General features: G+C 35.8%; 1 protein-coding gene across 1 annotated transcript; it reads right to left on the reverse strand.

Moving 5' to 3' along the window:
* Window positions 1-5,379: 5,379 nt before the first annotated feature.
* Window positions 5,380-23,406, reverse strand: LOC128030232 (dual 3',5'-cyclic-AMP and -GMP phosphodiesterase 11A-like). Its single transcript, XM_052617698.1, has 20 exons — window positions 22,585-23,406; window positions 18,872-19,030; window positions 17,788-17,877; window positions 17,433-17,573; window positions 16,800-16,864; window positions 16,536-16,656; window positions 15,769-15,844; window positions 15,621-15,688; window positions 15,379-15,471; window positions 15,156-15,206; window positions 13,775-13,921; window positions 13,516-13,623; window positions 11,756-11,865; window positions 9,807-9,897; window positions 6,991-7,091; window positions 6,593-6,670; window positions 6,449-6,512; window positions 6,203-6,277; window positions 6,024-6,107; window positions 5,380-5,942 (listed from the first exon to the last, which is right to left on the reverse strand). The coding sequence occupies exons 1-20, from the start codon at window positions 23,356-23,358 to the stop codon at window positions 5,673-5,675; spliced, it is 2,766 nt and encodes a 921-aa protein (XP_052473658.1). The 5' UTR covers window positions 23,359-23,406; the 3' UTR covers window positions 5,380-5,672.
* Window positions 23,407-27,277: the final 3,871 nt, after the last annotated feature.

Consider the following 27,277-nt stretch of genomic DNA (forward strand, 5'->3'; position numbering starts at 1 on the left):
ACTGCTTTTTTTTTTTGGCATGGCACCGCAAGCTTTTCTTGTGTAGCCACTAAAGAATGTTTTACAAACCAATCAATAGTGAATCTGGCTGATGCTGTTCATTATTGGCAAAACAAAACGGAGTTCTGCTGAGGTGTTGTGCCCAATTTTGACCCCCGGGCCAAATTACTCATGAATTTTTCACCAACAAGTCAAAGCCAGGTCTGTTTGATAGTGGGAGGCATGCAGACAGTACAAGCTGGAGGACGGCGATAGGAGATAGGCATAACTGATCTGTGGACTGGATCATCTTCATAAAAAGTTCTACAGTGCTTTTGGCCAAGAACACAAAGGCTGGGTTTAAAGCACGTTTTCATCCTTAAGGGAAGAGTATACGAGCTACATACTTGTATAAGCTACAGTAGAAGAATCTGACTGTATTGTTTCAATATAAATAATCATTGAACTCAAACCTGACTCTGGCAGTTTGGGCCAATTTATATAGAGTTCTCTCAGGAGCACACAGGGTTGGACACACTCTGTCAGCACTCAAGCTGAAGCCGTAGCGTCCTCTGGAAAACACTAGCTGAACATTACTGGGAATTCTTTGCTTTTTGACTTTCATATGTGCGGTTATAAATCTCAGCTTGGACTGTGAAACATAGAGCTGGTTTTTATTTGGTGCATTGTATTTTTTCAGACCACAGGGGTTTGAAGATGCACATAAAAATGACTTTTACAGGCCCGTATGCTCAGAGGGGTTGCTTTAATGTTGCATTTTGAATCACTTGTGGCAAAATGTTGAACTAAAAACAGTTGGGATTTGGGAATACAAATTTACAACTGTAGATCCAAAGTTATGTCATCAGATTTGACCTTTCACCTTAGATTTTAGTCCTTAAGCCCTTTGACTTTTAATACAATACTGGCTGACAAACAATGAAACCGATTTGGATGCATCCTTAAAAATTGTATTTTATACATATAAAAGGGTAAACCACTAAAACATTAAACCACTGCAGTTTTCTCAAATATTGTTTTGATTTATACATTTAGTATGCATTAACTGCTGTCTTGTTTTGTTTTGTTTTAATCCAGACTCGTGACCTGTTTTCATTACATTGTTATATTAAGAATTCTAAAGACATGAGCAGACTGCATATGCTTGTCATCAAGATTTATTTGTGAATGCCAACCTTCCTATTAACTGTTGCACTGCAGCAAATAAAATGAATAATTAATGCTAATGCTATTCTGTATTATGTGTCTAGCAAACCCCAAAGCTATTATGGCAGAAATCTAAACATAGAAATGAACATTTCTACCTTTTCATTGTCAAGTTTCTAAGCGGATATGCATACATTCATGCTATAGCCTATTTTGTACTGCCTTTAGTTTAGAGGGTTTCATTTCTTTAAATTGATCCATTACCAAATTAAATTGGAGCTTTTCTAAATTTCTGGTGAATGTAATTGTTATTATAATGTAAACAGCCTTATAACATTATAATTCTCATCTGTGATGAAGGCCCATGCAATTACTCATCAAGACTGCATTCTCTTGAGTGTATTACTGCAGTATTAATACATTATTACTATTGCAATAAAGCAGCGTCACTTTTTAAAGAGAGCATTGCTACTGTTAGTTGCTATACAGTATGTTAAATTCAAGTGGCCACCTAATTTATCTTTATCTGGTTTAGGATATTCTGTTTTGTATTTGCAGTTAATGTAAATAAGTTAATGATTTTTTTTTGAATACATGGTATCTTAAAAATTTATTGAAAACCCTTTTAAAAATTTTTAATTTATATATACTGCATTTACATATAAATATGACGATATTCCAATATGCTATTGTAAAATATAAAAATTCTTATTTAACTGAGTTGGAATTGTGAATTGTCAAAATGAAAAACGCACAGAAATACAATATTAAAGAATCTTTCTAGTACAGAACATTTTTGTAAAATGTATGTCATATTGAACCTTGTTTTTTTTTTTCTTATGATATAGGAATGGTTATTTGGTAAAAGAGAGAACTGGTTGTGAATATGTTCGTAAGTCACAGTACATACAGAGATTGTGAGCTGAAACGCACAGAAATGAAGTTATTCACCCTCATTCCTGTTCTCTCTTGGTTTTAAAGCCTCAGGAAGGAAGCTGAGTTCCTGTTAAATAATAGATTACAGAGAGCAGAGCTGGATGCAGCTGGCCACATTGCTTTTGTATCAGTTGGCTTGTCCGGCAAAAAGCTTCTCTCTCTCTCTGCAGCTACAGCTTCAAACACTCGCTTTCATCACACTTTCACCCAGGCCAAATATTTATGCATATGCTGTCTTATATATATGCTGTTTGTGTGCTTGGCGTGTTACTAATAACAACATATCTATTATGCAAAACTCATATGCATGAGAGGATAGGCTGGGAAATGAGCTCTGAACTAATATCAGTCATTTGCATACTATATGGTATGTTTCTGAATGATTATGTGAGCACAGTATTTGACTTGTGAGACATTTAAATGAGAAGTTCAATTATTTAAGCAGTGTTTCAAAACTATCTGTGTGCAGCCAATCACAGATCGTCACACTCGATTGCATCACAGTGTTCTTTATTTACAAAACAGCCCGAGGGAAATGACCAGCAATCAGTCAGGCAAGAAAAGACCCTGTGTACCGCTTATAAACTGCACAGTATGTCATAGTCATTCATCTGGCATTTGATGGATGATCCACTGAAATACAAGATGAGAATCTCTCTAAAAGAGACACATTGAGGCACTAAGTATGATATATATGGAAGCCTGTTTTGTCACCACCAAATAAATAAATAAGAAAAAAGGCAACTGGAAATTTATACTGCTCAATTCTGACTTTTTCCTCACAGTTCTGAGAAAAATAAAAAGTCACAGTTTACTTTGTATTCTGTGGTGTAAACCAAAAGCAGAATTATGAGATGTAAATTCAGAATTGTTATATAGTGTATATAAACGCAGAATTCTGACTTCTCACAAGTCTGGGTTTTTATTTCACAATTACATCTCGCAATTCAGTTTTTTATTTTTAGTTTTTGCCACGGCATAAAAAAAAAAAGTTGCTACTCTTTTAATCATACAATTACGACTTTTTTCCTCACAATTGGTAGTTTATATCTCACAATTCTGAGTTTTTTCCTCAGAATATATATATTTTTTGTGTATATATGATTGTATATCTTGCGGTTTTGATTTTCGTGATTTTTCTGATGTATAAAAAAGTCCAAATTGTGAAAGGAAAAGTCATATTTATTTATTTTAAATCCTGTAGGTCAGAAACAAGTATGAACATTTTAATGTTAGCTAATAAAATACAAAGCTATTTCAGGCCTTCTTTTAAAGTGTATAATATAAATGGTTTCCTTGTCTTTTCTTTTTTTTTAAAATGTCAATTCGTAATAAATGCAAAAATAATTACATTTCATTTGAATAAGGCAGACAGATTGAACTGAAAGAGCATAATCTATCTGTGCGCACATAAAAAAAAGTATCACGACTGCAACGCAACCCGCCTGTATAACTCCCATTTAAAGCAGAAAGCTGCTGACAAAGCTCTGCAGCATGCATTTCATGGCATTTGTAAAGCATTCTAAACATACAATACATTTCACATTCTAAATTGTAACATGTAACAAAATTAAACACTTAAACTCACATGCCAACAATAGGATTCAGTTTTGCATGCAACAAATTCAGAATTGTTACAACAGACTTTGGTTCATCTTGGAATCAGCTAACAAGGACGTATCCCTAATAGCTGGTTTAAGACAGATGACTTCACATTCATTCTGGATAATCTTCTGTTTGTGCAAACTTGTGCAATAAATCTACATTTACTGTATTTTTGCAGAGAATATATACTTTACAAGGAAAAGACTGACAGGTACATGAGACTAAGGATGCATACACAAACATTAAACAATGTGGATGCACAATGTTCAGTGTTGCTTCCATGCAAGGCCAAATGAAACAACAGCAAAAGATCACAGTGATATTAATTTATACATTCATCAAATCAATACTCCGTTCTCAAGCATAGGAATCCTATCAGCAACTCTGTTTTATATTTATGTAATGCCAGGCTTTATAGCAGCACTGAACACCATCTGAGCATTTGAAACACTTTACTGCTTATTCTGCTTTGTGCACCTGAATTTCCTGCACGTATTCACAGTTTTGTCACATATGCCTATATATATATATATATATATATATATATATATATATATACATATATATATATATATATATATATATATATATATATATATATATATATATATATATATATATATATATATATATATATATATATATATATATATACATATATATATATATATACATATACATATATGTATATATATATATATATATGTATATATATATATATATATATATATACATATATATATATATATATATATATATGTATATATATATATATATATGTATATATATATATATATATATATATATATATATATATATATATACATATATATATATATATATATATATATATATATATACATATATATATAAATATATATACATATATATACATATATATATATATATATATATATTAGGGATGCAAGATAATATCGGCACAACATCGGTATCGGCCGATAAAAGCTTAAAATGACAATTATCGGTATCGGCCGATATGAATATTTCTGCCGATGAGCCAAACCGATATTCTCCAAGTGAAATAATTGACCTGTTTTTCAGATGTGAATGTCTGTCTACATTTGTAAAATAATAAATTGATGGTAGAATCAGTACAGAAGAGATACATGGATTTCTCTTCAGTAAAATTAAAGTTTAAATATATCAGTATATATTTGTATATATATCGATATCGGTATCGGCATCGGCCAAAATTATTTAGAAAATATCGGCATATCGAATATCGGCCAAAATCCAATATCGTGCATCCCTAATATATATATATATATATATATATATACATACATATTATTATATTTTTTTTTCTGAGATAAAAACTCAAAAATATGAGTCCTGTAAATGCCTGAAGTAATTTCAGTAGAAATACTGTCAATCTCACAAGCAGCCCACATAAAAAGGGAAATTATGAAATTAAATCTAAAACTAAAATAAATAAATTGGGTTGTGTACAGTACATCATCAAAATTAAACAGAAATCATGATATGGCTTAGTGTGATTATCACATTCAAGGCTGCGATTTAATTAAGATGTGTAAAATGAAATTTTTATAATGTGTGAAAAAAATTTAAAAAATTATAATAATAGTAATAAAGACCCTGTACAAGGTCTTAGTACGTTTCAGCAGCTGCAATATAAAATGTTTTCTTATGAAATTAAATGTCATATCACTCTTAAAATCCATGTCCAAATGTCCAAAACTATATAAAAAAAATTATATGAAGTATATAACTTATTTTAAAATAAACACAATCAAACTAAAAAAGAAAAAAAGAAAAAATAGTTGATCTGTTTTGTTAAAGCCATTTGACCATTAACCAACATCAGATAACTGTGAATATGCAAATCTGTTGGTAAATTATTTAAATATTAACGTAAAATCTCAGCATATAAGAGGTTCGGCAGACAGAATAGTTTGGGAACCCCTGACTCAATGGGCTGTCCTTTAACCGTCACATCACGCTTCTTATTTGTAATTGGCTACCGTGGCTTGATTTGGCTCCACACAGTGGGTGGAGTCTTCACTCTGATTGGTCGCCTCACTCTGACTTGATTCTGGCTCATGGGTGGAGTCTGAACTCTGAGACGATTCTGTCTCTCCTGCCTCCAGACTGGAGATACACTCAGAGGCTCTGCGTCTTTGCTGATAGGACAGACAAAGCTCCTCCCACTTCTTACGGTTGGCATCAATTCCATCTACCATTGGCTGAAGCTTCCTATTCAACTTCACAAGAGCCTATAAAATACATTACCGTCACTGTATAAAAGTTAATTAGCTGGAGTTAATTCATTAGCTTTTTCCACTTAACTCTTTTACCTCATATAATGGCTTACAAATTCCATCAATCCATTCCAACTGAAGCACAGGAAGCTCATCTTTACGATTGCGATCAAAAATTGCCTGAATAAGCAAAATGATTTGTTTTTTTTACTTTAATTGAGTTGATTGACATTTCAGCAAATTTAACGTAAAACAGTATGTGGGAGAATACATACAGCCGGTGTCAATTTCAGCTCTGATCTCTCCCTGTCACCTTGTTCAAAGAATTCACTGGTCACTAATTCAGCCACCTGCAATTAGAAACATAGAGATATGACATTATTTAAATGTCCACTATGATATGATCCAATATGCTGCAGTGGTTTCAGAGAATATACAGTACTATAATTTAGCCTAATTTAGTTAAACTGTTTTAAAAATGTTTTTTTTTTTTTTTTTTTTTTTTGCATCGTCTGTCTAACCTGTTTTGAGATTTCCCACGGTCGGGTCACTGCACCCAAGTCACACGCAGTCATCAGCATAGACCTAGTATGTTTAAATATTGAGAACATTTACAACAGCTCCTGGCGTTTGTGTTATGTATTTTAAAAGTTGTAGACACCCACCTGAACATGTCTCTATGTTCTTCATTACTCCAGCTGAACTGCTCTGACAGAACACACTCAAAGAACTGGGTTCTTCTTCTTTTTTTATATCCAATGGATAATGAAGATAATGAAGAAAAAAAAAAAGATCCAAAAAATGAATTTTACTTAATTGCAAGTTTAAGGTTTCTGTGTTCATGTTCATTTGATTTAATGTTCCTTAAGGCATCTTTCAGATCTTCACCAAGCTTTCATGATCTGTAGAAAAGCGGCGTAATATCACCGCTTCTGCCTCTATTCAAAGGGCGCCTCTCTGTGGCCTAAACGTAAATTACATGCATCTTGCAGAATATTTAGAACGCTTTAAAGCCCTTATTGTGACTATTGAAACACATGTGCTATCCGATTCTAGTACGTACTTGAAATACAGTGTGAGATCTGTGGACAGAATGGCCTGTTTCAGTAGCTGCATCATGTTGCTGTACTCTTTAGAGGACAGATTAGCAAAAATGTTGTGACCCTAAAAAAAAAAGAAGAAAAAAAGAGAAAAAGATGACAAATATTGCAGATTAAAGCTTTCCAGTGGTAAGGGGAGACTGGAGCAAGATGTCTAAATTGGAAAACTGGGTCACTCGATTAATCATGACAATGTGAAAAGGGAATAACTTTTCATATTCCCTTTTATTTAGGAGTAAAACGATTTGGTTTGTCCTTTATGATCAGTGCTTTTATGTCCACATGTGTCTTTGATCATGTACAATGGCACAGCTTACCTCTAATGTGAGTCAACTTATCTTTGTAAACTCTCAGCGGGGAAGAAGACATATTTCTGTGGCCCTGGGCTTAATTTTAGTTGATAACAGACACTTACAATAAAACATTATTAGATTTATTAATTTTAGCTTTATCTAATTTTACTCTTTCCTAGAGGACAGCTTAAACCTATAAAGCCTGACATTCTGTATGGAATAATAGTACAAAAGTTTTTTTTGTCATCATATTTGATACATCAGGCTTTTATGGGTAGTTTAGTATGATACAGGAGAATATGAGGAAAAAAACTAAACAAACAACATCAACAAAAAAGGCCCAAACTAAGCAAAATATGCAATTAGGTGCAGTTGCTGATATTTCTATGGCCAAAAAGTTAGATTAAATTATGATGGCTTGTTATGTAAATCAACGAGATCTTTATGACAGTATACCGTTCTACTTACATAAAACATTTATTCTTATGTTTAATTTATAAAAAGCTTAAAAATTTTTTTTTTATAATTATACTTAAATGCCTTTTACATGCTAACAAATACATAAACTGTCAATCAAACATCAAAAGGCACTTAAAAACCCATGTTTATAATTTACAGGCTAGGATATTTGTGTGTCAAATACAGCATGAGAGAGTAGACATTATAGGGTTAAGTAAAATGTGGCACAGCTTACCCCACTCTCTTAAGGTCTACATTAAAGGGGGGGTGAAATGCTATTTCATGCATACTGAGTTTTTTACACTGTTAAAGAGTTGGATTCCCATGCTAAACATGGACAAAGTTTCAAAAATTAAGTTGTACGTTTGAAGGAGTATTTCTGTTCCAAAAATACTCCTTCCGGTTTGTCACAAGTTTCGGAAAGTTTTTTTCGAGTATGGCTCTGTGTGACGTTAAATGGAGCGGAATTTCCTTATATGGGTGCTAAGGGCGCGTCTGCCGGAAGAGTGCACGCTCCCGTATAGCAGAGCAGAGACGAGACATCCACTGATCAGAGCGAGAGCGTCGCGAAATGTCACAAAAGGAGTGTGTTTTTGGTTGCCAGGGCAAGACAACCCTGCACAGATTACCAAAAGAGAAACAGCATTAAGGGACCAGTGGATGGAGTTTATTTTTACAGAGCATCAACGGAGTTGTGCAAGTGTTTGTGTTTGTTCCCTGCATTTCGAAGATGCTTGTTTTACAAACAAGGCCCAGTTTGACGATGGATTTGCACATTGTTTATTTCTTAAGGATAATGCAGTCCCAACGAAAAAGGGTCACGATCGTGTGTTGGAACCGCATGCGGTGAGTAAAACTGCTTCAAATATCTCTGTGTTGTTAACTTAGCTATCGGCGCGTAAGCACATCAAGTAAACAACATGCGATGTTGTTATCAAACTGCACTTTCCACATGTACAGCTTAAAAAAAAAAAAGTGAAAAACAAAGTGGAACTTAGTCATTTTCCAAAACCGCTAAGCAAATATATACAGTTTCAGTACATACCACATAGAGAAGCCTTTGCTGATGCTGCTCTTGTTAAATTTCAGCCTCTGGATCTGTGTCACATCTTCCAGATGCGCTCAACACAAAATCCTACTGGCGCTCGTGATTCTTTAGCTCCGCCCACACGTCACGCCTCTAGGCGCTCGTGTTTTTCCGGGAAAAATTGGTACAGACTATCTTTCTCTTATGAATATAATAAAACTAAAGACTTTTTGGAGTTATGAAGAATGCAGTACTACTCTATAGGTACTCAAGATTAACAGGATATTGAGTGAAAACGAGCATTTCACCCACCCCCCTTTAAGTGAAGTTTGGGGAAATCACACCCCTCATTCCAAGTTCTATTAGTCCAACAGTACAAAGCCCTGTCTTTTCTGTTTCTATAAAGCCAATCATGAAACCATAATCACTTCATACTCCTGAGTATCATTCATAAAGATTGTTTCTCTGAAGTTCTCTGTGCACGTTCGGTCTCTGGGATTAAAAAGCAATTTCTTTCTCTCCTTGCTTCAGTGCAGCTGACCCAAGAGTGGAATCTTAGCACAGTTAATTGGTGTTGGTTAAAAAAGCTCAATGGATGTCTATATGAAATCGATACAGAGCTTGGTCATGATTAAGCAGCTCAGAGCTAAATCAGCCATTTATTCGAATGCTGACATCCACTTGCAATCTTTCCATCCACTGAGACATGCAAATGTGGGCAGGGGTAAAATGGGTCATTTCTGCAAATCCATTACAAGAGATGTGTGAGACGGACTCCATTGCTTGACAGTGTCTCTTTTAGTGAGATTCTCATTACCAATTTTTCAAATGTCTGTTTTTATTTTTAGAAATCCCCAAACTTCAATTAATTACACGTTTATAAATGATTTGGAATTTTAGCTTTTTATGTATCAAAACTGAAATATCAGACTTGTACTTCTGTATTGCTCAGTGCTGAGAACTGACCTGACAGACGTGCTAGTTCATGCTATTTGCTCACCTCACTCTGCAGGATCATGACAGCATGGTTGAAATGATGATGTTCTAGTGTAGCAGATGTTCCGTACAGCAGCGCTAGTGCTGACCCAGACCTTGAGGAGCACAACAGAGATCAGGTACAGAACTATAAACACATTAGACAGTATATTGCTGTAGGGCACACTTGTCTTTAACGTTGATAATAAAAATAAATATTTCTTAAGCACCAAATCATCATATTAAAATGGTTTCTGAAGGATTGTGTGACACTGAAGGCTGGAGTAATGATGCTGAAAATTCAGCTTTACATCACAGGTATAAAGTACATTTTCAAATAAATTAAAACAGGAGACAGTTATTTTGAATTGCAATAATATTTCAAAATATTACTATTGTTGCTTTATTTGTAATCAAATATGTGCAGCCTCGGGGCACTGAGAATAAAAAGTGTTTTTTTTTTAAACATAAAAAAAAAATCTTACCAACCCCAAACTTTAAAATGGTGGTAAATTATTTATTGTTTTTAGAATATTTCAATATTTTTACTGAAAAACAAACAAACAAACAACTGATTTAAGATATAAGAATATAATGTTAAATGCAAATAATAAAATGCTAAACTAGTCATGTAAACTTGCATAATTAGAATAGCAAGATAAAAAATGACTTTATCCTTTAAAAATGAGGAGAAAACACTTCCAGTATCTTTTATTGTTGTCGTTTAAGACTTCACAGTATTACCACAAATCGGTCAGTAAGTAGAAGTAAGTCATATTAGACCAGGGTTTGGCAACCTTTTGGGCATGACGTGTAATTTTTTATTTTCCTGGTTAACCTTTGTGCCAATGAGCCCCTCACCCCCCCATGTTCGGCTAAAAATCTGAATTTGATTATCATACAAATGCAGAATCTTAAATATTTCTGATGCATATTTTCACAAATTGTTTTTTTTAAACTATTCCAAATTTATTTTAATGTTTAAATTAGACTTTGAATAACAGATTTACAGTGTGTTCCTACTGAAACCCACTTTATGTATGAATGTTGTTGTTCACACAACACCGTCATTGTGATTCGTGTGTGTGTTTAATAGAGGTCAGCTGGTAAATGCTGTGTGGGTAAACCTCACTCCCCTGATCTCAAGAGACACACTAGCGACAGACATTAGAGTCTGCGTTCTTTAGCGTTCTCAATAGCGTGCCCGTCTCTGATGCCGGCGGTCCAGGTTTAAATCCCACTAGGAACAAGAATGAGGCGGGCGGTTAGTACTGGGAGAGTTACATTGGTGCCGTGACCCGGATGGGAGTGAGGTTCAGTGGGAGAGTGTAACAGAAGTCAGCGGGAAAGTGCTGTGCCCTGTATGGTCTTTAGCGTTATTGTTAGTCCTGCCTCCCGTTTAAGACCGGAGGAGCTAAATATGGAATGTTAAGAACTGTGTATACCGACCTTAACAAATTGTAGTGGTAATTTATTTATTTCTATGAGCAACAAATGCACAATGAACTGTAAGCTATCATGCACTCAATTGCATAGCATGACTGAACCTATGTGAATGCAAGAAGCAACATTGATTTGAAGGGCTCGTATACACTGCGGTTGCGCCTGGTTCACTGGAGGTATGCACATCTGTAGACTAGTGCAGGTTAGTTTGCACACTTTAATAGTATTTATTGCTCCTAACAGGCTGTGCGACTATGAGAAATGATTACCTCAAAATGTACATCAGAATGTAGTTTTCCCTATTGCTCATGTACCTGTGATTATCTCTCTATGTGCCAAAGTTGGCACACATGGGTTGCTAACCCCTGTATTAGACAGATGCCAACATTAATAGGTTAGATGATATGCCTTATTTATGAACACCATGAATAACTTTCCTTTTAGATTCAAGTTTTGGTACTGTTTTGGGTCATCATTTGATGTTGGCTAAACATGCTAAGCCTAGTTTACATTGACTGACTTTTCACTCACTTTGCCTGAAAGGCGTTATTTGTGCCACGATGGTCCAGGTCATGGCAGAAACACCCCACCATAAGAGCGAGAGTCTCTGTGTCTGTCAGTATCTCCTGGAACCCAGCAGTCTGGACCACAACAGAGAAACCTACTACTACAAATCCTCCAATTCAGTGATTAAATCAAGGCTTGAAAGATCATTATTGATTTACGTTGCATTAACTGAGAATATCATTACAGGCATTGTTCCCTCAAAATTGTTTAGTTTTGTTATTATTTACTGCCAATAACACTTGTTCCAAACTTGTATGACTTTCTTTCCTCTGTTGAATACCGGAGGTATAGAAGTGGATTTGGACAGGGGCTGTGAAGCCCAAAAAAAGGCCCCCCCAAAAAAACACATTAAAACCATTATAAAGGTAATGTATTTGACTTGTGATTGTTTGACTATGTGAAACATAGTCAAACAATAGCTTTGTGTGTGGAACCGACAATTCAAGCCATTATTCACAAAAAAATACTCCCTTTCCTTGTGAAAAATAAAATACTTAAAATTTACTTTTATTTTTAATTTGTAATGCAATTAACGTACTTGAAAGAATACACTGGTAGGATTATAGCCTGTTTTGTTTTGTTTTATTTCAGATCCCGTTTCTATGGTTTCTGATTAGCCTGCACCTGTTTCTGTTCTCCCTGATTACACTCCCTGTATATTTAAGGCCTGTGTTTCCTTAGCTCTGTTCTGTTCTCGTCCATGTAAAGGTGCTGTTTTCTGATGATAGCTTTTGGATAATTTGTCTTTGTGCGTTACTTGACCTAGATCTAGTGTACCTGACCCAGTAACCAGACAGCAGCCGGTTTACTTTTTACTACATTGGACTTAACAACTCAGCCTAGGCTAATTTGTTCTGGGGAGGTCCTTGTTGGGGAGTCCCTCACACGGCTCCGGGGGCCCCGGTTTTGTAAGATAAATATCCAGATTTCAAAAGTAATAAACAGTTTTTTTCTCACTTCTGCAGACTGTAGGGAACCAGAAGACGTAAAGGTGGATGTCGTAGTTCGTCGGCACTGCGTGATTAGTGACGAGCGCAGATAGAACAAAACAAAATGATCACGAATTATAAGCACAAAACGAGGATTTGTAAAGAAAAATTTCTAAATAAGCAAAGAGGAGACTGGTCTTCTGGCCATCCTCCTGCACGTCTTCCGGTTCCCAACAGTCAGAAGAAGTGAGAAAAGTTTGTATGATGTTTGAAATCTGGATATTTATCTTACAAAAACGCATGGATTTGCTACAGGGGGCCCTTTATTCACCCCCCCGGAGCCATGCGAGGGATGTTTTATTACAGATGCGCACACTTTATTTCACGTCTTCTGAACTGTCTGATTGGATTATTCTGAAAGATGAAAGTCACATAAACATAGGATGCTTATAGGGTGAGTAGAAGATGGACGGATTTTCATTCTCGGGTGAACTAACCCTTTAAGTGTGTTAAGAAGCAGTACATGAAAGTGTACTCTGTTTGAGCTCTATTGAAGCAAGTTTTAAAAATATATACTTTACACTTGTCTATCATATGATTTGAAGTACACTATTTAAAGTGTACAGTTTTCACAAAGTTCTGCAATAACGGTCATTCACTGTGTGGAAAAGGACAGCTTATGTTGTACTATTATGCTGCACAGAAGAAGAAAGTCATACAGGTTTTGACCAAACATGAGAGCGATTAAATGATGACTTTCATTCATAAGTGAATCGATCATCATCTGTGACTTACGGTGATCATAACAAACATGCACTGTGAGACGTTGAAGGCATGTCTCCAGTTGTGATAAGCAACGGTGCGGTAGTTCTTCCTCACGGTAAGCAGCCAGCGGCACAGCACCTGCGCAAGGGAAAAAAACACACACGATAGTATTCACACCATAGCTCCAGACCCTCCCAACTGTGTTCCAGGAACCAGTCTGCAAGCAGCAAGCAGCATTTCACTCTTCCAGTCAGTAGGGTTGTCTTTTCACCCATGGTGATTGCCTCACCTCATAATCAATTTTGAATTTCTGTACGACACCAAGCTCCAAGAACATCCGCAGGGAGGCAGTGATCATGGCGTCATTGTCCAGAGAAAAGTCATTAAAGTGGAACTCGTCGATCCCGAGCTCACTGCTTAGGGGAATCTTAGCAGCCTGAGAGAAGAGAGGGGACAATCTCAGCAACTCCAGTAACAGGGCACTTAAACACCAGTGTGGAGCCTGATCCACTGAGGGCTCAGACAGACAGAGTATATTACACTCTGCCCTTTCAATTATTAATACTCCAACTCTCTGTCTGAGATTATGAGACCCACCATCTATACATTTCTAGGAAACACTGGGGACTGAGATGTTTTTTACACATCTATCGCTCTAATGTATGAGTTTAATTTGAAGTTTTCGTCACGTCTCTCCGGAGGAAAAGTTTAAACATTCTATATGCTACTGATCTGTGAATCTTATACCAGCCCTTTAAGGGTGTGTTGTATCACATTTTACAACACTACTCTATACAGTAAGTTGTAATGCAGTTGATGTTCAATTCATATGCGCTTTATTACATTACATCAAATTACCTAAACATTTCTAATATTTATAAAAAAATTAATAAAAATCAAGAATTCTTATTGAATTAACAAATTGCCAAATTGTAAATTACAAATTATAAAAAGAGTAAGTAGTTTTGCTCAAATAGTTTTTAGTAAAAAGTTGCACTTTTGCTATATTTGTAGTTAGCTTAATTGCTGTGCAATTTTTTTTGTTCAAAAATAAAGAAATAATATTTTTTGTTGTTCCTCTGATGCATTTTTTATTAAGAAATACACTGCAATTCAAGTCTCTTATGCTCACCAAAGCTGCATTTGAAAAACAAAAACAAGAAAACAGTAAAATAGCATACAAATAATTCAGTAAAAATAGTTATATTGTGAATATTTTTTTATTATTATTTTTATTTTTATTATTTCTTTATTATTATTATTATTATTATTATTTTATTATTTATTTATATTCCTTCATTCTTCAGTGTCTCATTATTTTTCAGAAATCTTTCCAATATGCAGATTTGTTGCTCAAGAAACATTTCTTACTACTATGTTGAAACAGTTGTGCGGCTTTATGTTTTGGGGGAAACCGTGATACATTTTTTCAAGATTGTTTGATTAATAGAAAGTTCAAAAGAACAATATTTGAAATAGAAATCTTTATAACATTATAAATGTCTGTATTATTCTCTGAAAGGTACAGAGAATACAGTATATAACTGGTCAAAAATGTTAGCGCATGTGACAAATTGTTTTACATATAAATAATGAATTTAAAACAGTAGTATATTTCCAGTGCTGATGCATCTAGTTTGTATGGACTTCATTTCCATATTTTATCTTACCTTCAGTCGATCAACCTCTGCCTTGGAGCATGTAGCGTGATAGGAGAGCATCTGGGAAAAGACAGAAACAACAATAAACTATGCACATAATATAACCATACCACACATGCACAATAAATTCTTTCTACTGGTCTGACAGATTTATATGCATGCAAATGTAGCAGTTATGTTAATGAGCAGTTTAAAACATAAAAAGAAAACAGCAGTAAGAGATATTACTCACATCTAGAGCCACAGACTGCTTGGCCCAAGTCTTTTTCACTTGGTTGTACATCATTGTGTTGTTAATGCCCAGACCACAGAAAATAACAAATGCCTGTGAGGAACATCGGAAATGAAAATTACTCGTGCGTATGATTTATGAAAGTACGAGTACTGTAAGTAAATATGTAAGCCTCTAATTCACTTGTAAAATACTGATTGGTCATTTTTATTCCAACATCAAATGTTTGAATAAAGTCACACCTCAAATAATCTTTGATCTGCATCATTAAATGTCTTCCTGTCCAAGCGATTCAGAATCTGGGCAACACCTAATGAAAGTAGGATGTTATTTAAATTGTTTTTGTGGGATTGTATATAAGCAATTAAGCATTTGTGTAGGGAAACTCACCTATAATCTGATGTGTCCGATTCCAGATAGGGACACATAAAACTGATCTGATATGGAAACCAGAAGCCTGGTCCGCCTGAGTAAGAAACACAATGCTTGCATGATACATGTGTGTTTTTGAGTACGTACGGGTTCTTACATATGATTAAAGGTGATTACACCATTGAGAAAAAGAAGTACACTACATTAAATTAACTGTGTTATTGCAGTGTACTTTAAATATTCAAAGTATATAAAAAGCTGTATTGCATGAATATTAGTTGGAGATTATGAGCTGAACACAGGCAGTTTATGCTTTTCTGTGTTGGCCGCGCCACAAGGTTGCGCTGTTTTCTTTCAAATCAAAGCGTAAATATACGGAAAAACGTATCCTTGTGGCGCCGAGCGTACGATCCAAATATCTTAAAGTGTGTTCCGAAGATTAATGAAATTTTTTACGCATTTGGAATGATATGGGGGTAAGTGTTTCATTTTGGGGTGGAGTATCCCTTTATTTTTCATGATATGTAAAAATCGATAGCCTGAATGCACTGTAAGTCGCTTTGGACAAAAGCATCTGCTAAATGCATAAATTTAAATTTAAATTTAAGTATATTATTTTAAAGGTTTTTTTCCATATTTAATACTTTTTTAAGTATGCTCAAGTGTACTTCTTTTAGCATTGGCACACTAGATTACTGCTGCTAGAATGTGACAGACTGCACTTTCGATCGGACCAAGCAATCAAACCAATGTGAAACCGGTCTTAATTGTGGTGTTCTGCTCACCTCAGCATCGAAGCGGGGATCCTGACAGACGTCACTGATGTTAACAGGCAGCCCGGTTGATGCTACCAACTCAGCAATGCTGTTATTGATCAGCCAGTCCGAGCAAGACACCTTCTCCATGCTGACTTTGTCAAATGCACCCACATACACACAAACACACATACTGAGCCTGGTATTCATTATTGAACATCCCTCTTAGATTGCATATGCTAAAAGTACACATTTAGCAGTTTGTCATAGTATTAAAAGTGCTGCTGTTCTCACCTGATGTCATGATCAACGTTGCACAGTGGAGACATGAGTTCAAACGTCTGGGAGAACTTAACTACCTATAAACACAGCAAGAGAACAACTAGATTTTAAATATCTGAAGCAAATGTGGGTAGTTTAAAACATTTGCTCAACATTTCATTTTCAGGACATTGCTTAGGCATTAATTTTATGTCATATTCAACATGCAGACACTGAGCATCACCTGTATAACACTATTTTCCTTGCTGCTCATCAGGTGTGCAACAACTTCTATGATAACACTGGACTAACAAGTGCTAAAGCATGGTGCCCTCTACTGGATGAATGATATTTACAGTATAGTCAGTGACAACTTTGCACGGAATACAACAGTCACCTGCAAAGAAAAAGCACAGACTGCTGTTCCTTTATAAAGTCTAGCTATGTAGAGCCCTACCGTGATGACGTATTTTGTAGGCCAGTCCAGAAGTTAACATTACCCAATAGGATTTTTCCACTAGCTTTTGGATTGTTGTCGAAAAGCTGAATTAGTTAAGAATGGTGGAAGGTGGAATGCATAGAGAAAGATAAGAAAACACTGAAGAATAAGGATGGACCAAATTCATGCCAGAAAAAAAGGAACGGAAATCTAAAAAGCGATCTCACTGGAGAATGGATGTCTTCTAGCAGAAGCACAGAGCAGCGCTCACACTGAAGCAATGTCAGCGCACGCTGCATGATCTTTCTCACGATCTTCTCCAGGTCCGTCTGCTCCTCAAACAGATCATTCACCACCTCCAGCAGGGCCTTCAGGAACAGCAACAGCTCGAAATGTATTCAGATAACACAGGCCTTCAAGCGGATTAATAAATATTTGAAACCTTGAGACCTGAGGATTGTAAACAAGCTCACAAAATCAAGCAACACACTGTCTGAGACATCTAGAAGTCCAGAGGCAGATTTTAAATCAGTCTGGAAAATGTAGTTTTATTCAGCAACATTTCTGCAGGTCTTGACTCACCCTGCTCCTCTCGTACTCCTTGCGGGATTCGGAGAAGAGTTTGGCATTGGAGATCGATATTCCGCAGAACGGTAGATACATTTGCAGCACCTGTAGAGAGAAGTGTGATGCTTTCAAAGCTTCAGTCTGATGGATGCAGGACGGTGAGACATTGAGAGGGGGAAAAAACAACAACGGCAGAAGAACTGGAGGCATAACTTCAGTTCATCAGTTTATTTCTAGGGCATTTATAACATCACAGCCTGTGTTTCTGCTTCCAGAGCTGCTTGGCATAAATAATTCTAAAGAGAAATTCTTTGCTATTAATTACTATCTATAAAGAGCTGTTTTGAAGTAGCGATGAAAGTGAAAGGGTTGAGATGTGTTGGTACAGACTGCCTCGTGCCCCGAGACTGCAGAACTGGATCCGCTGTACTGAAACTTAAGAGCTGATTCTGAGGTATGGCATACACATGTGCTGTTTTAGCCAATGATGACGTCAATTTTGAGAAATTACTGGTAGGAAAGCAACACAGCAGGTGAATTTGCCCTTGAAGGCCACTTCAGGAAGGGTCGCCATTATTAGGGGTGTGCCAAATGAAAGTAAACAACCGAATCCCTTCACGAAGGGCTCTTTCATAAAAGTTATATGTGATGGTCACTTCAGTTAACATATAGACAGATTAATTCCAGATGTTTTGTTTTATTGCAATATTTTACACACCTTTTCGTCATGTCATCAGATCTTGTTTTTATATATGCAGTCACTCAATAAATGTGCAAAATGACCTGTTATGCTCCTGTTTCTAAGGTTATGAATAAAGAATTAAGCTTCATATATGAATAACTCATTTTCTAAATCTATAACTATTGTACTCCTGCATGGCAGGATATTAGCCAAGGTGCTAATTCATAAATTCATCTTTTGATTTAGCACAGCAATTACATTCACACTCTAGAGTTTCATTAGCATTTAAAGTTTGGGCAATATAGTAATAGGCATCTAGAGAATGTGAAAGGCTATAAATCCAGCAGCTGGAGCAGATACTTTAGAATATAATATCAGCATGAAGCCAAAAGAAAAGGAGAGCAAAGCTTACTGTACCTTCTCATCATCCTCGGTGAATGGAGTTCCGCTGGGGTTCTTGTTGATGGCCTGCACTACACCGATGACTTCACCGACACTGTTGCGGATGGTCATGCACAGAATGGACTGAGTCTTATAGCCCGTCAGCTTATCAATTTCATCATTGAACCGATGGTCCTACACAACACACAGGAGGCACAACAATGTGGCTCAATGCAAAAATCAATCACTGTATTATAACAGAAAATAATGGGTGTTTTGATTTATTATTGATTTTCTAATGTTATTTTTTAAAGACAACTTCTGAAAAATGTAACATCCCTCCCAGCTCCACTTATTTGCTTTACCTTATTCAAATCTATAGCTCAAGTAGTGCAGTAACACTCTCTTTTACAGTGTTCTTGTTACATGTTACCTGTACTTACTATAATAACAGTACATTTTGCATATAAATACATGCAATTAACCCTAAAACAAATCTCATTTCAACCCTATATTAAGTATGTTGTTATTAGATATTATCCAGTATCTAATTACACTGTAAATTTGAATTTTTCCAACTTCACTTTAACTTTATAGAAATGGGTAAGAGGAAAAACTACTTAAATTATATATATATATATATATATATATATATATATATATATATATATATATATATATATATATATATATATATATATATATATTTGTTGTATTTCAGATTAATGTTGTAGCATATTAAGTGACTTATTTGGGTAGGGGATAAACATTAATTGCCACTAACTTTAATGTAAAAAGCCTAAAATTCCAACTGAATGCAATGGGATAGTGGCAAATTCATTGCACTACATTAATGGATCTGCTCTGACCACAGTGTACTAGGGAAGGCTTGCCTGTGGCCATGATAGGGGAGAACCAGGGCGAAAGTAACACGGGACGAAAGCAACAAAGCTATTTTCTCCGAGCCTCTTTCTGCATTTGCATTCCCAGCTATGACAGCACGTTCAGCATGCAATCCTTGACTGAGCTGAGAAATATCATGTGATTTCCTCATCGTTTCCGGAAGTTAGGTCCGTAAAACTGTTTTCGAGTACAAAAAGTAAATTGTTGAAGCGATAATTTTTTTTATTAGCCGTGTTGTTTTTCTTGTTTCATGTGTCACAGTAATGATCAATCTTCAGGTTATTTAGTGCTTTAACACATCCTAAAGTTTGCATTTTCAATTTTTTTTTATTTAAATTAAATCAAGTTTAAATGTCAGGAGTTCCTGTCGGGACGAAAGTAACAGTTGTTACTTTTGTCCCGCTACAGTCACAAAAAGTATTTATTTTGTTCCAGTGCAAGCTATATTGTGAATTTCTGTGTCTTGCATCATTTCTTACAAATGTTAATGTCATATTATACCAAAAGAATATGTCTGAGTGAGGGTCAGAAAGACAGAGGTCTGGTTTTATCCAGATGTTTTTGAGAGGGTGTTTCTGGACATAGAGGAACATCTCTCTCTGGGCAGCTGCTACATTACATTCATATTTAGGTTTTAGCCATATCTTAGCCTTTACACCTCCACCTGTGAATTTGCAGTGTTTCCAGATGTTTTAATGCACATTTTCAATTCATGCATAAAAACAACTGGATGGAAACATAAATAGGCCTACTGTTACATTATGTTTAGAGTTTTTTTTTCTATTATGCTAATGTGATTAAATTTTTATATTGTGCATTCTGTAGAATTTTTTTATTATTATATAAAAATACATTGAAATTTACAATAAAAAAATACAGTCAGGTTTTAAGACATCTGATGAAACTTAAACTTAAATGTAAAATGAAAATATGAAAATGTAATTAAAATTTTTTTTTTGGCAAAGATAAAGGACAAAATATGTTTGCAGTTACTTATTAACAAGGTCAGAATCAGGTATACTTAAGAAAAATAAGACTAACAGCAAAAAATCTAGCTTATATTGTTGTGTTACTTTTGACCCACCTGTGTGTTACTTTCGTCCCAACCGATGGGGTCTAAAGTAACAATGTGCAACTTATGTTCAAAGTGAAATTATACTGAAGTCTTTCTACATTTCTACAAAATACCACCTGGTATTGTTAGACCACACTTCTGAGTTTCTGTCCACAGCAGAAATATATCTCTGTATACAACGTTGTCTTTTAAAATAAAGTTTTTCTGAAAAATTGTATTTTCGCTCTCCCCTAATGATGTGTACACACGACTGGTAGTTTGTATTTGAAAATGGGGACACAGTCAATGCCGTAATCAAGATATCTTTACATGAGGAATGAGGTTCTTGAACCTTTTGACATAATCGGAATAATCAGACAGCGATTCCAAGCCTTGGCTGCAGAAACTTTAGAAATCACAAATCTTTGAAGGCACTTGTCACACCATGTCTATTCTATCCTCCACATTACTGTGCCATGTTTATGCTATAGCTGTAAACATGAGAACACAATAAAACCCACACTGACATACAGGAACGAGTAAACTGTATATTGAAGATAGATTTTACCTGAATAATTGAACTTGGAGCCAGCAGTTATGTGTCTTTTAAATGTTATGTCTTGTCCAAAACATTAAGATTTTGTGTCTACTCTTAAAATCGTGTAATTACATAATTATTTTACTTCTTAAATGTATCTAAAAAGTCTATAATAGACTATTTTTAATGGCAGGTTCCATAGTGACATCTTACCCCAATATAGTGTGACAACATGTTCCCCTAGCAGGTTAAATGAATTGTTTCTTGCATGTGCAGTAACGGTGGAAATGTTCGATACACTGTAAAAAATAAGTGTAATTTTAACTGTAAAATTTTGTAAAAACGCTACGGAAAAAAACTGATAATAGGTTAACAGTAAGTTCCCGTACTATATACAGGGAAAAACTGTAAAAGATCTAACAAAGCATTTAATGTAAATTTACAGTAAAATTCTGTTAATTATACAGCTTTTAGAAGTAAAAAAAGAACAAATCAATGTATAATTTACAGTCTAAAACTGTAAACTGATATTCCCAGAATTCCCTGCGTGACACTCCACGTTTGAAAGTATTTTGTTTAAATAATCATGTTTTTAAATAGTTCTTGTTATCAGTTATGTACATTTGAGCTTTATGTTACATCTTCTGTTGCTTAATGAAAGTTTTTTGCATTATTTAAGTATCACGTGTGTTACCATGATGGTGTTTTGTGTTTCCATAAATGTGCACCTTCTATATGTTAATATATACTTCTGCTTGTGGTGAAGCTACTTGTGATGAGCTTTGATACTTCATGTGGCTTTCTCTTATACAGTACCATCTTTATTATTATGGTGGTTGTCAGTATTTTCAAGGTACAAAACAGATTTAATTTTGTGTGTTGTTGAATTTACTGGTTTATATTCACATTTTCTTGTTTGTAAATTACAGCTTTATATTGTAAAATTAACAGTTTTTGACGTAAATGTGTTTACAGTTTTCTGTATTTTTACAAAATTATTCTGGCAACCACAGCTGCCAAAAAGTTTTTGTAAAAACAACAAGAAATTTTTTACAGTGTAGTTTTTATGTACCCAAGATCTACTGTATGTGCCTACATTATTCTCAAAAATAAACCCGATAAATATTCACTGTAAAAATTACAAATTGTGACCCCGGGCTCCCCAATAACTATTAACCTTCAGCCTTTTGTAAACCATAAACCACCCCATTAATTCGTAACCTGACTGTGTGATTGCTAGAGTTTCATGTCTACCTCGTATGCGTTCGGGATGTTGACGGTTTCTCCGTGTTCTGCCACATAACCTATGATGCCTTTTCCCCACGGGACCTGCACCTCGTTTGAGTCCAGAGTGCTTGAAGAGGGTCGCACCGTCGTACCCGAGTGCACATCAAAAAATTTGGACACCAGTGTCCTCTTATGAGACGGTCCCTCCACTAGGAAAAGCGAACACCTGTCTGCGTTCACCATGATGCACACATTGATAAGAATCTTGTAGCTGAGGTTCGTCATGTCAAGTTCGTTAGAAATGTCCTTAACCAGCTCGAGGAAGAACTCCCTCTCGTTGGACTCTTTGAGTCTGTATTTGAAGTCGATGGCGCTGGAGGCATACTGAGGCACGTTCACCCGGGACTCGAGCAGCGCGCTCAAGATGTGCGCCGTGGTCGGCGGCAACGAGCTGGCTTTCCGCAGGAGCGCGCGCCGTCGCATACTCGACTGGGACTCGTGAGCCGTGAGACTGACGTGCTCGTCGTAGGTCCGGTGCGCCGTCATCGCTTTGGAGCGGGCGAAGTTCCTGCGGAGCTCCATGTGGGACGATCTGCGCTTCAGTCCGTCGGGGTTCGTGGGCCAGAAGGGATCTCTCGCGACCCCGCGTTTCTCCTCCACCGGAGAGGTTTTGGAGGGCTGATGCTCTTTGAGCCATCTGCTCAGGGTGTCACATTTTCCCTTCCTGAGGAGATATTCCTCAAAAAGTTCCGGATGGCAATCCAAAAATGCCTCAACGTCGGAAAAATCAAAAGTTGTCATGTCGCTAGCCGAAAAGCCGCAGCCAAAGTGTTCAGGAGTCGTTTACAGTAATGCTCAGCTCACTGTACTGCTGCACACACTTTACACATCCATCTGCCATTTAATTATCACTGACATCCAGCCTTCCTCCTCTCACAGTCTTTTATGAGGCTCGTGGAGTTGAACTGTGAAATAAATAATTAAATGAGACTGATGCGCGGTGACGTATATAATGAGCAATTTGTTCAAGCAATTGTCAGATAAGACGCAGCTTTCCTCCGGGAGGGAGCTAAATAAACATGAGAGCAAACGAATCGTCTGTTCAGTGTCTGTGACTGAAAATAAATGTTTCTTTTTGTTTCTGGTGGAAGTTTCATGAATCTTCTCTCTCTCTCTCTCTATCTCTCTCTCTTTTATACAGTATGCGTGTGTGTGTGTGTGTGTGAGAGAGAGAGAGAGAGAGAGAGATTATTTTTTAATACCTTCCTGTATTAAGCACTTTTGAAGTAGCCACAGACTGAGAATTATGACTGCTTTCATTTGTCATTAAAGAATCCCTTTAAAGTCTGTCCACATTATGTATATTCCAACAGGATGAAACGTCATTTTTTTCTGTTTGCACAGTCATAATGAATGTTATATTACAAAAACCTGGGTGAATTAAAATTTGTTTTGCTTTATTGCCACCGAATGGAAATTTGTCTCAGACTCTATGCTGTACACATACACAAGACATCCGCACACTTCTTCAAATCCTTGAGTAAATAAGAGCAGTAAATAATCATACCACATTACATATTTGCAAGATGCCAATGCAACCTGAGTTCATGTATTCATTGGAAATAACACCCGTGAGCTTGGTACTGCAATACTCTTTGAACTACATAAACACTGAAAAATCATTAAAAAAATGAAATGCAAACATCACAAAACAATATCTGACATAAAACAATACCTTACAGAGCAGTATATGGACCAATCAAATAACTTGACTAAAAAGTGGGACAGTAATTGTAGATTTAAAGCAAATTGGTGGTCAGTACAAAATACAATATATTATATTTAGAGCAAATTTCTTCCATAAAAAGTGGCAAAGAAATCAGTATATGTACCTGCATGAAAATTATATTCACTTAGTTTTTTTGTTTTGAACATAGTAGCTGGATTGTAAGTTCAAGATGGTCTTCCATCCCTAACCAGCTTGAACAGTTGAACAGTTTTAAAAAAGTGTCCCACTTTACCCAAAACATTACTCTAAAGCACTGTTTTATAACTGCAGTATACTGTATTTGCAACTGACCATTCAATCAGCATTTAAAACCATCATAAAAGTTTAATTTGATTTTTGAGTATTCTGAATAGAGAGCTATGATGAACAGACAAACAAAAATATTTTCAGCATGACAAAAATCCTGTTCATATATGTACTGTATATAAGAATATGAGGTTTATGTAATTTCTCATCTGTCCACCTTTGCATGTCTTCTCTTTCTATACTTTTCAATTCAATCGCTGACTAACACACACAGACCTTCACTTCCCCCGAATAAGGCATTGCGTGCTTGTTCAGCTTCTTTCAGTCCTACTGAATTCTTTCTGACTTTGTTGTTTTTATGCTGTTAAAAACTTTTTTTCTGACAAAGAATGCAGCTGTGAACTGGTTCTGCTTTGAGATAATATATATCTTCAGCTTTAACTCTAGAAATGTCTGGGATCTTTCCAGAGAGCATTTATATGTTTTAGTTAACTCCAATTTTCACTCACGGATATGTAACACAGAAAGGTCTTTAATAAACAATTTTATCAGATTCTGGGATTGTGGGGTGAAAATGCAATACATTAGCCTGGAGAGGTTTGCTTATGCTCCATCTAAGAGCCTCTATGGTGTTCCTCTGATCTTGATAGGTTAATCAATCACTTAAGCACATTTAAATTGTTTCTTTTGTGCATTTTAGCCTATACCTGTTGATGTTCATTAGAGAGATGAGGCATTGCATGCAGCCTTGACACTTAAAACAGCCTCTAATGGCCTTCAGCAGTATTTTGACACAAGCTAATGAAACCTGTTCTCCATAGTTGAGTATTAACAAGCAACCAAGGGAGTGGGATCACCACACTACATTCATAATACAACAGTAGAAGATGTAATACAGCAACCCTTCTGAAGAGGAGGGCGTTAATTGGTCACAGAACTTAAATTTGGTATATGTGCTAAATCCCAGCTTTTGTAGAAAACTTTGACAAGGTCCCTTGAGGATCCCAATTAAAGGTGTAATACTGAATATATTGCTCAACACAGCCTTATAAATAAGGCCGGTCAGTGGAAGTGCTTGGCAAGCAGTTGGCGGTGCATCTGGACAGGGTCTGATATATTGATCGGTGCGTTCACATTTTGATTGAACAACACGGGGCAAATATGCAAAGATAGTGAGTGGGAGTTCTTTGTTGGGAGTGTACATGTTCAAAAACAACAGGATAGGTAAAATGTATGTTTTATGTAATGTATGATACGGGATATAATTAGATGATGTTCAAAAAAAGACTGAATTGTGGAAGTGAAGCGTTTCAGGACCATGGACAGCTCTCCTGCTGTTTTAAACGGGAAGCAGTGATGAGGAGTTAGTCACTAGGTGGGAATACATTTAGAAAACTTAAGGATGTATCAAACACACAAGCACACAGGCCTTTAAAAAGAATTTTCTAGAATTAAAGCTAACTGAATGAACAGTGGAGCTTCTACTCATTATGATGTCAACATGCAATATGTGACTATTGTGCACAGGTCTGCATTCTTTGTAATCACTTGAAACACACACAAAAAAATGAATTAGGCTGACTGTTTTTCAAGAGAAAAGATAATTTTCTCTCTTATTTCTGCTGATATTACACTGGATGGAAAATTAAGGAGAGAACAAGGCAATGTTTTTTCATACTATCAGAAAATTTGAGTATCTTGAGTAGAGGCAAATGTAAAGTAACTTTTGTTTAGTTTGAATATGCCTAAAAATAATGAAATAAAAATGTTATTGCAAGATTCTTAAAGGAATAGTTCACCCGAAAATGAAAATTCACTGAAAATTTACCCCCTGAGCCATCCAAGATGTTTCTTCATCAAAACAGATTAGGAGAAATTCAGCATTACATCACTTACTCTCCAATGGATCCTCTGCAGTAAATGGGTGCCGTCAGAATGGGTACCCTGAGGAACCCCACACACAAGAGGGTGTGTATCCTAGATAAAAAAGGCCATTTCGAAATGGGGGGGGGGACTTATCATGTCAAAAGGGGTCTAAGCCAGTTTTTTTTTTTTTTTTTTTTTTTTTGAAAAGGGGCTGAATAACTGCATGCTTAAAACTAGCCATCACAACACCAGATGTCGAAATAAAAATCTAAATAGACAAAATACATGGATCAATGGAATTAGTTACCTGCTTAGACAAAGAAGGAATTACATTCCCTTTAAACTCTTTAAATTATATCTTTATATCTAATTTCAGCATTTATTCTTAACAATGAATAGGTTTAAGAACTGTTTACACATGTCAACAGAAGGAGTGAGTGATGGAGCAGCAACAGGGTGGAGCACAGCATTTACAGTAGAGAAAAGAACTCAAGAATTAGGACAGTTTCTGGAGAAAATGACTCGATATAGCTAATTTAACAGCTCTTTCAAACGTTTTTCAAAATCTCATAAGAGACCTGTAATTTATCTTTGAGCCATTTATATTTAGCCCTCCTACTGTACTGTTCAACTAGGGTTGCAGTTAGATCTTTTTTTTCCTGAATTTGAAAGGAGCCACAAGGTCTAAAATATCTGAACAGGAAGAGTTAAACTGGTTGACTAACTCTTCTAAACCTATACAGGGTATTAAAGTGGAGACCTCAAAAACCACTGAGCAAGGAGTAAGTTCATGTGATACGACAGAGGTAGAAACATTAC

This window comes from Carassius gibelio, chromosome A16, assembly GCF_023724105.1.
Source record: "Carassius gibelio isolate Cgi1373 ecotype wild population from Czech Republic chromosome A16, carGib1.2-hapl.c, whole genome shotgun sequence".
Classification (NCBI taxonomy): domain Eukaryota; kingdom Metazoa; phylum Chordata; class Actinopteri; order Cypriniformes; family Cyprinidae; genus Carassius; species Carassius gibelio.

Excerpts from the sequence above, each read along its gene's own strand:
- LOC128030232 (XM_052617698.1), bottom strand. The coding sequence starts at position 23,358 with ATGACAACTTTTGATTTTTCCGACGTTGAGGCATTTTTGGATTGCCAT. Across the intron at positions 6,278-6,448 it reads CGTGGGAAATCTCAAAACAG|GTGGCTGAATTAGTGACCAG; the intron begins GTTAGACAGACG and ends TTCTAATTGCAG. Across the intron at positions 5,943-6,023 it reads TTTGTAAGCCATTATATGAG|GCTCTTGTGAAGTTGAATAG; the intron begins GTAAAAGAGTTA and ends TGTATTTTATAG.